Source organism: Eulemur rufifrons, chromosome 7, assembly GCF_041146395.1.
Source record: "Eulemur rufifrons isolate Redbay chromosome 7, OSU_ERuf_1, whole genome shotgun sequence".
Classification (NCBI taxonomy): Eukaryota; Metazoa; Chordata; class Mammalia; order Primates; family Lemuridae; genus Eulemur; species Eulemur rufifrons.
This window is the reverse complement of record NC_090989.1, coordinates 70,493,840-70,506,179: the sequence shown is the minus strand read 5'-3', so window position 1 is coordinate 70,506,179 and position 12,340 is coordinate 70,493,840. Positions and strand designations below refer to the sequence as shown.

At 34.8% G+C, this 12,340-nt stretch overlaps 1 protein-coding gene across 4 annotated transcripts in view; it reads right to left on the bottom strand.

Annotated features, from left to right (window-relative positions):
• Positions 1 to 12,340, bottom strand: part of ATP13A3 (ATPase 13A3) — an 83,776-nt gene that overhangs the window by 35,001 nt on the left and 36,435 nt on the right. For all 4 annotated transcript variants that reach the window (XM_069475198.1, XM_069475197.1, XM_069475199.1 and 1 more), the window contains exons 10-16: positions 11,653 to 11,784; positions 10,143 to 10,322; positions 9,840 to 9,997; positions 8,862 to 9,050; positions 6,622 to 6,683; positions 2,931 to 3,081; positions 342 to 458 (exon numbers count right to left, since the gene is read on the bottom strand). In XM_069475198.1, the coding sequence (XP_069331299.1) occupies positions 342 to 458; positions 2,931 to 3,081; positions 6,622 to 6,683; positions 8,862 to 9,050; positions 9,840 to 9,997; positions 10,143 to 10,322; positions 11,653 to 11,784 (989 nt within the window). The remainder of the gene's footprint in view (positions 1 to 341; positions 459 to 2,930; positions 3,082 to 6,621; positions 6,684 to 8,861; positions 9,051 to 9,839; positions 9,998 to 10,142; positions 10,323 to 11,652; positions 11,785 to 12,340) is intronic.

Here is a 12,340-nt window from a genome sequence, read left to right as displayed (position 1 = left end):
TTTAAAATTCACCTAAAAATAAAGCCTTTCATATCTTCTTTTTATTAAATTCTAGAAATTTAGATGCTATCTAAAAGGACTAATCACAGGACATTAAGCTGTTCAGTAAACAGGGAAGAAAATTAATCGTAGTAAGAATTAAATCTCAACATTTTTATAAAGAATGCCTGCAATACACCAGAGGTGTAGTTTCTGATAAATGCAGTTAAAATATTCATTATCTGCATACAAGTTAAATAAAGCACGTACGACTCCCTCTTCTAGCAACATTTCAAAATAAGAATTAAATTTAAATTTAAGTAAGCTTCAACAGTATTATCCAGCTTTATGTGATTTCATACCATTTCTTGGTTTCCTGCAGGTATACATTCAGGAAGCAACTGTTTGGGAGGACGAACCACTGTGGGCATAATTCGATTATGAAGTGCTGTTTCTTCTTCAGTTGCTTCTTCCAGAATCTGAAAGGAAAATATTTGATGCCTTGCTTCATAAAATTCAACACACTCATTCCATTTTCAAATGGAACATTATGGCCATTTTCAGTGAATTAAAAAAATTTTTTTTGTCCCAGGAACAAATGAGCACTACTAGATTAGTAACATAAGTGAAACAAAATATAAACAAAGCTGGTTAGTTAGATGCCTAGCAACCCATGGGAGAGGAGAGATAGACATTAGAAGCAGAAGAAAGAAATAGAGACAAATTTCTCTCATTTCATTCCTATAAGCTGTTGGGTTTAGAGACTAGCTCTGCAAAAAACAGAAGGTTCTCACAGTTCCAAAAATTCTGATCATCCATGGACTCCTTTCTGCTAACAGTAGAAAATTTGAACGTATATGGAGATCAGACATGGTTAGTAGAACCGCTGGGTTGAGAATAGGCTGAAGTAAAGAAATAGAATTTAGAATTTCAGCTTGAACACTTCTGGTTGTTACTACTGTTCCTGACCTTACTTTAAAAACATTTTTGAGTGAAAAAAATTCAAACAAAAACCAATATTAAACACACATAAAAGAGAAACAAATTAATAGGAGGGATCAATCAATGAGAAAATAATGGGGAGGGGAACTGTGAACAATTAGCCAACTTTATACAATTCCTAGACATATTCTTCTTTCACATGTTAACATCTCTAAAACTCAGTTGCATCTAATATTATACGATATCAATCACATCAGGTAGCAGTTGTGACTGGTTATGTGAAACCATTCCATTGATACATAAGATCTGGTAAGATCAAGCATCAAAGCATCTCAGAGACAATAAAATATTTCATTATACCAATTTACTTTAACCAATTTTTTAAAAGATCCACAAATACTGAACACTAAATCTGCTGAAAAGTTGGAGAAAAGCTTTAGAGAACAAAGATAAATCGGCTAATTTTGCTTTTCTCTCTATAAATGAAGTGGGGCCTCTTGTCAGGAATTAAATTTCAAGAGTAGTTATTGTGGGCTTTCAGAAGATGGCAGATGGAGCACTTGTACAATCACCCACCTCCTTCCCTTTCAAAATGTTAAGAGAGAGAGAGAGAGAGAGAGAGAGAGAAGAAATCCTGTAAAAGTAAACAGAAAGCAAAGCAGAGAGAGGCAATTTCTAATACGGAGATAAAGGATAAACTGAAACATAATGATAGATATAACTGTGAAGTAAACAGTAGCCCAGAATAAACACAAGAGGGTATCAGGAGAGGTAGGAACATTTCTTATCAGCCAGAATAGCAAAGGTAAACAAAACAAAAAATCATATCTCTAGAGATATGAACTATCCAGCTGAAAGAAATAAGGGCTGCTAACATGAGGGTTAGCATTCTAGAGTAAAAAGCTCTGCTGTGCAAGCGTGGTGAGAATGGGTGAGTAAAGTAAGTGAAAGACTAACTCTGCAATTGTTCCTCTGAAAGTGAAGAACACCTATTGAGACCCCCACCCCAATCAGCTTCTCAGAAAAATAGACTAACATACCTACAGGCAAGAATACAAACCTCACTGCAGCTACCTAGAATTACCAAATATGCCTTCACTCTTGACAGGAAAGTTCCATCCAGATGCATAATAAAAATCAAATGCATGAAGGAGAGACACCAAGCATAGGAAGAAAAAAAGAAAAAGAAACTGTCCCCAAAGAAAATAAATAAATTCGGAAGCCAGAAGGAACTCTAAAAATTATAGTAACATGTATAAAAGAACTGAATGCTGAAAATGGTAACAACCAGAGAACAAAAGCACTTAGAAATTAAAATTACCAGTGGCAAATACAGAAGGAAGTTGTAAACAAAAACAGAGGAGGGGGAGAAAAGGGGATCAACAGAAAATAGACAATGGGTACAAAGGAACACTGAACACAAATGACTACTTTATACTTTTTTACTTGTGACACTCAAGACATTCTTACTGACTTCTGGCCTACTGCCCCAAATTTCTGATCCCTGCTTTATCTTATAAACATAACCGGGGTGAGCCTCTATTAAAGGTGTCTAAATGAGTTAATTTAACAGATACTTTTTGGTCAGGCACAGTGGCTCATGCCTGTAATCCTAGCACTCTGTGAGGCCAAGGCGGGAGGATTGTTTGAGCTCAGGAGTTCGAGACCAGCCCGAGCAAGAGTGAGACCCCCTTCTCTACTAAAAATAGAAAAAAATTATCTGGACAGCTAAAAATATATAGAAAAAATTAGCCGGGCATGGTGGCACATGCCTATAGTCCCAGCTACTAGGGAGGCTGAGGCAAAAAGATTGCTTGAGCCCAGGAGTTAGCGGTTGCTGTGAGGTAGGCTAAGGCCATGGCACTCTAGCCCCATTGACAGAGCACGACTCTGTCTCCAAAAAAAAAAAAAAAATTTTAACAGACACTTTTTGAGCGATGTATCTTTACAAAATTACAGTTAGTTCCTTTTACAGTAAAGTTACTCATACTTTAAAATACTGAACTTACCCATCCAATGGCTTCAAACATTTTCAAATCAAGTGGATCACCAGAAAGCACTCCTCCAATCTTTGTAAGTGAATGACAAGTAGCCATACAAGCAACAAACTGAGATTTTACCAACATCTCATTGCAAACGTTTTCTTCTGGCAAAAGAAATCTAAACAGAAAACACACTGAATTAGTTTCATATTCTAAAGACAATATTCTAAAAAGGCCTTTTCGGGTTTTGTAATTAAACAAAACAAACAAACAAAACTTTTAAATCCAAAACTGAGCTCATAAGTAAGGAAAATTTTCAAGTGCCAGAAATAAGGGAAAGGAAAACCAGAGGGGTGTGAACTTGAGCTGATGCTATGGCTATGGGGGGCTGCAGGGGGCAGGCAGCAGGGGTGGCATTGCAATACCCTAAGGAGTTAGGGTTTAATGCTCACAAAGGAACAGGAAACAACGTCCTGGCCCCATACATAGCTGGGGAGTGGGTACTGAGAGAATCCCTCTGACCCAAGAAAGCCAGTGCTCTTGAAGAGCTAAACACCCTTGGGAAAACGGTAGACTAGAAAAAATTTACCCTCAGACTCAAATGCATAACTAAGAATAAGCCTGTCTCTTTTCTCTCACTCAAAGTTCAAGAAAACAGCTAGTATCTACATAATATTTAGTATGCACCAGGCATTATTCTAAGAACATCTACATATATTGTTGACTCATTATATCTCATACCATAGGAAGGTGTTTCATGATCCCATCACAGATGAGAAAACTGAAACAGGGTGGTTAAGTAAGTTGTCCAAAGTTACACAGCCTCTAAGTAGCAGAGCAAGGATGAAACGCAGAAGTCTGGTTTGAAGGCCTCTGAACCACTACACTACACAGAATGGGTTTTGAATTTGAATATATGCTACTGCCTGGTTCAGAAACCCACAGATTATAGAGTAACATAAGTGTGTCTGGCACCACTGATACCACTGGTATGCCTGGCCAAGTAAAGTTAAAACTTCTCTAGAGGGGAGCTCCCCACAACACAGCCACAAAGGAGTCTCAGAGAAAAATACTGCTAAGGATGAGTCCATAATTTAAACATACACTGGGAAACAATTCACGAGGAAGAGTCAACAGACATAACAAAGACACAGTCAGAATGCCACAAATCTGAGATAATAGAAGGGCAATTTCAAAGAATGCAAAAAAGGGCATTTTTCAGTTAGACTTAGAAAAAGAGTAAGACAATCATAGAGGGAGTGGAGGTGGGGGCAGATTTGGAAAGAACCAAGTGAATTTTCTTGTACAAACATGGTTACAATTCTCAGATGGAAAAAAAAAAAAAAAAAAAAAAACAAAGTATGGGTGAAAAGACCACAGTGGAAGAAAAAGAGACTGAAAATTTTCCAGAATTTATGAAAAACATGAATTCTTGGAATCAAGAAGCAAAACACATAAAAAGATCACAGTGAAACTGTAGAAATCAAGGATAAAGAAATATTTATAAAGCAACCAGAGAGAAAGAGATTACTAAAGAGATTAAGATTTCTCAATAGCAGTAACAAAAGACATCAAGAGAAAAGGAGTAACATTTTCAAAGTACTGAAAGAACACAACTATCAACTGAGACATCTGTATAGTTACACCATCACTCAAGAGTGACAATGAAATAAAAATAATAACTGTAGTTACAGAAGATGGCAATTTAACCCAGATGAATGGGATACAAGAAGCAATGGTTAAGATATTTGTACACCTAGGTAAATCTAAGTATGTAGACTATATAAGTACAAAATCATAATCATAAATAATACATAACAAATACATAAGGAGGAGGGAGGAAAAAATAAAAGACAAATACGTAAGAAGAGGAATAATCAAAAGTATTCTACAACAGTCCACAGGTTTTGGGTGTAGAAGATAGTATTGACACCCAAAAACTTTGAACTGTTAAGTACGAATATTAATAATTTAAGGACAAACCAGGGGCTGAGCACACGGTGGCTCACGCCTGTAATTCTAGTACTCTGGGAAGCCAAGGCAGGAGGATCGCTTGAGCTCAGGAGTTCAAGGCCAGCCTGAGCAAGAGTGAGACCCCTATCTCTACTAAAAATAGAAAAAATTAGCCAGGTGGTAGTTCGTGCCTCTAGTCCCAGCTACTGGGGAGGTAGAGGGAGGAGGATCTCTTGAGCCTAGCAGTTTGAGGTCGCTGTGAGCTAAGCTGATGCCACGGCACTCTAGCCCGGGGAACAGACAGACTCTGTCTCAAAAGAAAGAACAAACTATAAAAGATTAGGATGTATAAATTCAGAAAATGAGAAAAGAGAATAAGAAAATGTGTATGCCATTTGGTGTGAGGTATGACAGAAATAATTTCAAATATATCTGAATAAATGTGAACACAACAGCACAGAAAGACTCAAAAGTTAACAGGTGACAAAGGTATACTACATAAATATTAGGCAAAAGAAAGCTGGTGTAGAGCTACATAAATATTAGATGAAAGAGAATTTAAGGCAACATGAATTAGCATCAATAAATAAGGTCACAATGTGACATACTACTTAGTAAGAAAATGTAACAACTCTTGAAATTATATTAGCTGTACAATACTATCTTTCAAACTATATAAACCAAAATCTAGCAGACTTCTGAGGAGGAAAAAAATGACATAAACACAACTATAGTAGTAAAACATCTGCACTTCAAAAGGCAACAAAAGCAAAGAGATGAGCCAGAGACTGGTGGAGTGTATTTGTAATATATAGTACTGAAAAGATTACCACCCAAAAAATGGAATTCTAAAAATGAATAAGATAAAGATTTAACAACACAATAGAAAGATTAGGATATATTTAATAAACACACAATACACAGAAGAATGTTAAATGACCTTCCTCCTCCAAAAATGTGAAAAGATGGCTCAACTTTATAAGTAACAAAGAGAATGTAAATGAAGCCACAATGAAATACCCACTTTATATATCCATTCATTTGGAAAAATTTACAAGTCTGACAATATTAAGTTTGGCAAAAAGATCTTTATCCCCGCCCCAAGGAGGAGAGTATAAGTAAGCACCACCACTTAGATGGCAATTAGGCTACCTAGTAAAGCTGAATCTGTACCCATGCTATGACCTAGCATTTATACTCATAGGGACCTAGCTCACTGAAACCACATGCTCACAAGGAGTTGTGTGTAAGAATTTTAATTGCAGCACTATTTGTGAAAGTACAGAGAAAAAAGGAGAAAAAACTAAATTATCCCTTAGTAGCAGAACAGATGTTATGGTTTAATCATATAATGGAATAAGACAGAACAGTTAAAATTAATAAATTATATCTGTACATATCAACACGAACAATCTTGAAAACAATGTTAGGAGAGGAAAAAAGCAGCAGAACACATGTACAGTATATCACTCATATATATTTATTTACAGATTATATATGTAGTGAAAATATAAAATATGCAAACATTTTCAAAACTTCAGAATGATGATAGGAATAAGGAAAGGGATAGATGGAGACTTTAGCAATTCTGCAATATTTTAATCTTCTAAAAGAAGAGATCTGAAGCAAATATGGCATAATGTCAACGATTTAACCTTCGTGGTAGGTATACAGTTGTTTGTTATATTGCATCCTACGTGTTTGAATGTTGCATGTTATTTATTAAAAATCAACTAATAAATTATCAAGTCTAGCTAATACTTACTGTGCATTTTCCACTCGTTGAATCCCCCAAAGATCTAAACCATCTTCAGTAAGAGTTCCAGTCTAAAACAAACAAAAAAACAAAACCAACCACATAGCATTAAAAACTATGCTGCATACAATACAATGGAGCACCATAAAGAGTTTTTTTTTTTTAAAAAGAAAAGGAAAGAAAGAAAAGAAATAGTCAAGATCTCAGTATACTGATAGACTTCTAGGACATATGGTTAAAGTGGGAAAACAGGTGTAGAACATACAGTATGGGTCTTCTATATAAGGTGGGGGGGTGCATATGTATCAACTATGTATTTATGTGCTTATATTATTAAAAAAACAATGAAAGGATGTACCAATCAACATATCTATCAAACAACACAGGATGCCTATTAAAGGAGGGAGGAATTTAGGTACAGGGGGCAGAGAGGAATAAGTTAAATGATATCAGGAGAAAGCAATCAGCTGCAAATGACCTGGTTTCTTCAACAAAATGAATGGGGGTGAGGGGCAAATAAAGGCAACTATTAGAGATTACTTGGAAGCAATGTAATCCTTATTTGGATTCTGATTGAAAAATCAAATAGTAAAAATTAGAGACAGGCAGGGAAATATGAATATGAACTGGATATTAGATAAAACTCAAGAATTATTAAATTTTTTAAGAGTCATAGTTTTGTGGTTGTATATTTTTTTTAAAACACCTTATCTTCTAAAGACACATGCTGAGGTAGTTATGGGTGAAATAATATAAAGTCTGATACTGCCCCTTCAAAATGAGGGATAGATGAAAGATTGACAAAATGCCAATAACTGTTAAAGCCGGGTAATGAGTAAATGACAGTTTATTATGCATGTACCTTTCCTCCACTTCGGGGTCTGCTTAAAAATTTTAATAATCAAGTTTCCAAAAAAGACCAAACGTAAATGATAATTCCAGAACAGATAAATATGAAATATTTATGGGTGCAAATGACCTTTTTTTTTTTAACAAAACATGTTTCATATTTTTGTTCTGTAATAAAGAAATGCACAAAAATCAAATTCTTATCAAATCAGTTACCAAAAAGAGCTTGATGGAAAGTTTTCTGGTTCAGATTTAATTCTCAAAGTAGAACTTTCGGGAAAACTAATTTTAGCTCAGGAAAAAAAGAAACCTTTGTAAAAGTCAAGGTATGTGTCACATAATTTGTCATTTTTACATAAAACCATAAAACTGGTGACACCCTTGTAATTTTGAAACATATTTGATGAAATTATATAGCAGACCTCTACACGTACATACTTAAGAGCAATAAAACCACAGAAAATATATGGATATGGAGCCTATTCTGTTAAATAAGAATTACTATCTAAAAACATGAAAGATCATATTATCTTTACTACTACTACTTACTACTCCTACAAGGCATAATTCTGGATGTGAATAATTAGTTAATTACAGAGTTGAACAAATAAGGAATATCCACAGCACTGAAAATTGAGAAAATAAGAAATTCAGCAAGTCCTCAAATAATGTCATTTTGCTATAACATTAATGAGGGGGAAAAATCTGATTCCTAGCCTGGGCCAATGTCTGTAAGGAGTTTCCACACTCTCCCCATGTCTGTGTGGGTTTTACTCCAGGTACTTTGGTTTCCTCCCACATCCCAAAGGTGTGCATGGTAGGTGAATGGGCTTGTATAATAAATGGTCACAGTCTGTGAGAGAGAGAGAGAACACGTGCACCCTGCAAAATAGGATGCTGTGTCCTATCCAGGGTTGGTTCCTGCCTTGCACCCTGAGTTGCCAGGATAGCCTCTGGCCACCTGTGACCCTAAAAACTAATAACTGTGTAAATAATTATGTTTTTATTAATCTTTCTTAAATGTGTATATAGTTCCTGTTTATCTCAATGTTTAATGTTAGTAATGTTTTATGTCTTTATTTAGAAGTTTGCTGATGTTTTTGTGACCAGAAATATCCCATAGGAACTTAACACTTGTATCAATTAGACTATGATAAAATTAGTTTCATTATACTTCATTTTGCTTAAAGTAACAGTTTTGAAGAACCTATTGATGATGTTAATTGAGGACTAACTGTATATAAAAATGATGCATATGCCTAATAATTTGAGGAAGAAGACAATTAGAGAACATTAAAGAATGTGTACAAATTAGTTGACAAAGAAAATGGAAAACATTAATCTAAATACTTAAAGGCTACAAAGTAATCTTTTGAGGATGATTATGAAACTGAACCAACCTTGTCAAAACACACGAGATTCAGCTGTCCACAGATATTTATCCTTTGGGGACTAATACAGAAAATACCAATCTTTTTCAGTCTTCTCTGAGCATACACAATACCAGCAGTCATTGCAGCAGGAAGTGCAGGAGGCACAGTAATTGTAATGATATCAAGAGACTCAATAATTATTACCCCGACTTCTACCTACAATTAACACAAAGATAAGTGTCAAACCCCCAATATTAAATATATACTAATTTAATGTGGGCATTTCCTTAGTGAAAATCTACAAACCATTTTCAATTTTATATTTAAGTGTGTATGTATATACATCTATTAACCATTTAAAATGTTTTCCCTTCAGAGAGTCTGTAAAATAGAAAACTCAAAGAATTGTTAATGGATTATAGACTGACAGCTATTTTTAAAAGACACTTCTCTCTCACTTTCATAGTCCTATGTACTTTACACATGACACACTTCAAAGCAAATTCAACAAACTTTATCAGATACTGACTCGTTCCACAAGCACCATACTATGCCAGTCTCTGCAGGGGATAGAAAAGAGAAATTTGACAAGGTCCCTTAGAGATGTCTTCAATTAAGTAATCAAAAATCATTTTAATCCTATATATTCTATCCCAGAGGTCAAAGAGAAAATAAAGCTTCTGGTGAGTATGTGGGGTCTTTTTTTCCTCTTTTTTTTCTTTAAAGTCACAAAAAGAGCAAGTAAAAGACAGCATCGAAGTCAGAGCCATCCAAAAGAACTGTATGCTATGATGGAAATGTTCTATACAGTGCTTTCTAAAATAACAACTATCAAACTCATGACTTTAATGTTAAATTAAAATTAAGTTAGCTTAAAAACAAAACAAAAAAATTATTAGCTTAAAATTTTAGTTCCTCAGTCTCACTAGCCATATTTCAAATCTTCAATAGCTACAGGTGATAAATAATTAAGGATCAAACCTTGTAACAGACCTACATACATACCTTATTTAAAATGCTATTGATAATAGTGTAGACAAATCCAATGCCAGCCACTGCCACAAGACATAGTAGAAACAAGTAGGCATCTCTGTAGAGTTTAAAATCAGTTGGTTTCGGATACAATATGGAACGGACAAGCTGTCCTTTGGAAGTACTAAATCCTTTCAAAAAATTAAAGAAGAAAATTACTTATATTTGTATAAGAAAATGAGAATTATCTCCCAACACAGAATCTCTTTTTAAACATTCAGTAGGTAACAAATATGCTAAAACATGCAAGAAGAGATTAAATAAAATGTTTTCTACCTGTTCTAACTACTACGGCTTTGACAAGTTCTCCTGTGTAGAACCGAGTCTGAATAACAGTCGTACCACAAAACAAAGTGTGTCGTTTATGTGATTCTGGATTATATAACTCATCTCCCATTCCTTTTATGTCCACTGAAGGATTTGGCAAATTGGTCTTTGTCACTGGAACACTTTCTCCTTAGGGAAAAAAAAAAAAGTTCATAAATTATTAAATGAAAGCAGTATCAAACACAAAAAAAATCTTAAAGTTTTAAAAATCCTAAATGTTACATACTGTTTACAATAGCTATTAAGTGTTCTGTGTGTAGATAACACGGCTTAAAGAATTAGCTTTTTGGATACTTGCTTTCCTTACCTAGAAATACTAAATTTTTTGTCTCCCAAAATAATTCCAGGAAGTGATTTGTGATTCAAAGGTAACACTAGTTTATATTATATATTTGGAAATGACTGTGTCATAGAATTTGAAATAATTTCAAAGAGAGACCAAGTAGCTGCTATAGTCACTGTATGTGTTCTCTCATCCCTAATAACTAAAGTGGAAAGCATTCTTGTTACCTCAAGTACACAAAAGATGTGAAGGCCTACCTCTAACCCCTGCCCCCGCCCCCCAAATAAGGAAGAAAAAAGGCATCTGGGCAAGGGAGCGAAGAGAAGAATAAGTAGTATGGAAGTTCTCTCAAACTATCACAAACAGCCAATTCTTCTTAAAATTTAATCCTCTGGAGTAGTCACTCTTCTTGCTTCAAAGAAGGCAAGTATATAGGAATATGTATATGTCTAAACAAGGCTCTTAACAGTTTCAAAATATATAGGAATCATTTTCTAGCCAGATTGACTATGATAATTTTTTAAAAATCACGTGATTAAAAAAGATATAAAGCTCTATCTCCAGATTGTGAATTTCCAAAGGGAAGTCATTTTATAAATTTTTTTTTTTTTTTGAGACAGATCTTGCTCTGTTGCCTTGGCTAGAGTACAGTGGCCGGATCATAGCATACTGTGACCTCACACTCTGGGCTTCAAGTGATCCTCCTGCCTCTGTGTCCGAAAGTATCGGGAGTACAGCTGTGAGCCACTGCGCTTGGCCGAGAAATCATTTTAATGTTTACCTCTCCTAAGTTCAAGAAAGCTATAAAATCTTTATTTATTCCCATTTTTTACACATCAAATAGGGAAACAAATACTATATGTTGCGTTCTCTGTGGGCAAGGGATTTCTTTCCTCTTTCCCTACTATAAACCATTTCCTAATGTCAAAAGAGTGGCCAGTGGCAGGCCAAGAGATATGGCCAACATCAACATAGTACTTTAGTAGCACAGCTGAGTATAATGCAGAATTTGGTCTACTCTGAATTCAAAAATCTTCAAAATCCATCACATTAATTACATTCATGAGTAAAGATATATGAATGACATAGCTAATTCTGAGAAAGCTTAATCAGTAACTGCTTAATCCTAATATTATAAACAATTTGTGTGATATTTACTCATTCAGTTTAGTTTACCTGTTAACATGCTTTCATTTACAATGCAGGTACCATTAATAAGTACTGCATCACAAGGCATGATTGTCCCATTTAATGGAATGACCATGACATCTCCAGGCACAAGGTCTGTAGAAAAGATCTCTTCTATTTCTGAATTTAAAGAAAGAAAGAAAAATCTGAAAAGAATATTCTTTAACTTGGAATAAAACTATAGCAAACAATCTATCCAAAGGTCACCCTGATCTCAAGAATAAGTTAATAATATAATGGGGTTAAGCAGGAAAATTCCAATAAATGGAAAGTTTTGACCAATAAGATTACGAGGCAAACAAAGCGTGGTGTGTCAGCTGGTTTGTCTCTGATGGGATGCCAACTGAGCACAGGTGACACCAAGTACCCTCTGACCAAGCAAGTCAGTAACTCCCACACTCCTGACAACTGTCAATGGTCAATTGTAGCTATTAGCAGGCTCAGAAAATAGACACTCTGAGTCCACACAAGAGATTCCCCTGAAACGGGTAAAATAAACTCAGATTTCTAATAGTCCCACAGAAACAACAAGAGGCACTGAAAAATTTAACATTCTTTAAACAGCATTTTTTATAGTATTCTTTTTCTCACTATCACTGTCTCATTGCCTTCTCAATATTCATACGTTAGTTTTTTTTTAATTATTTTAAATGTGACTAAATTTATTAAATAAACA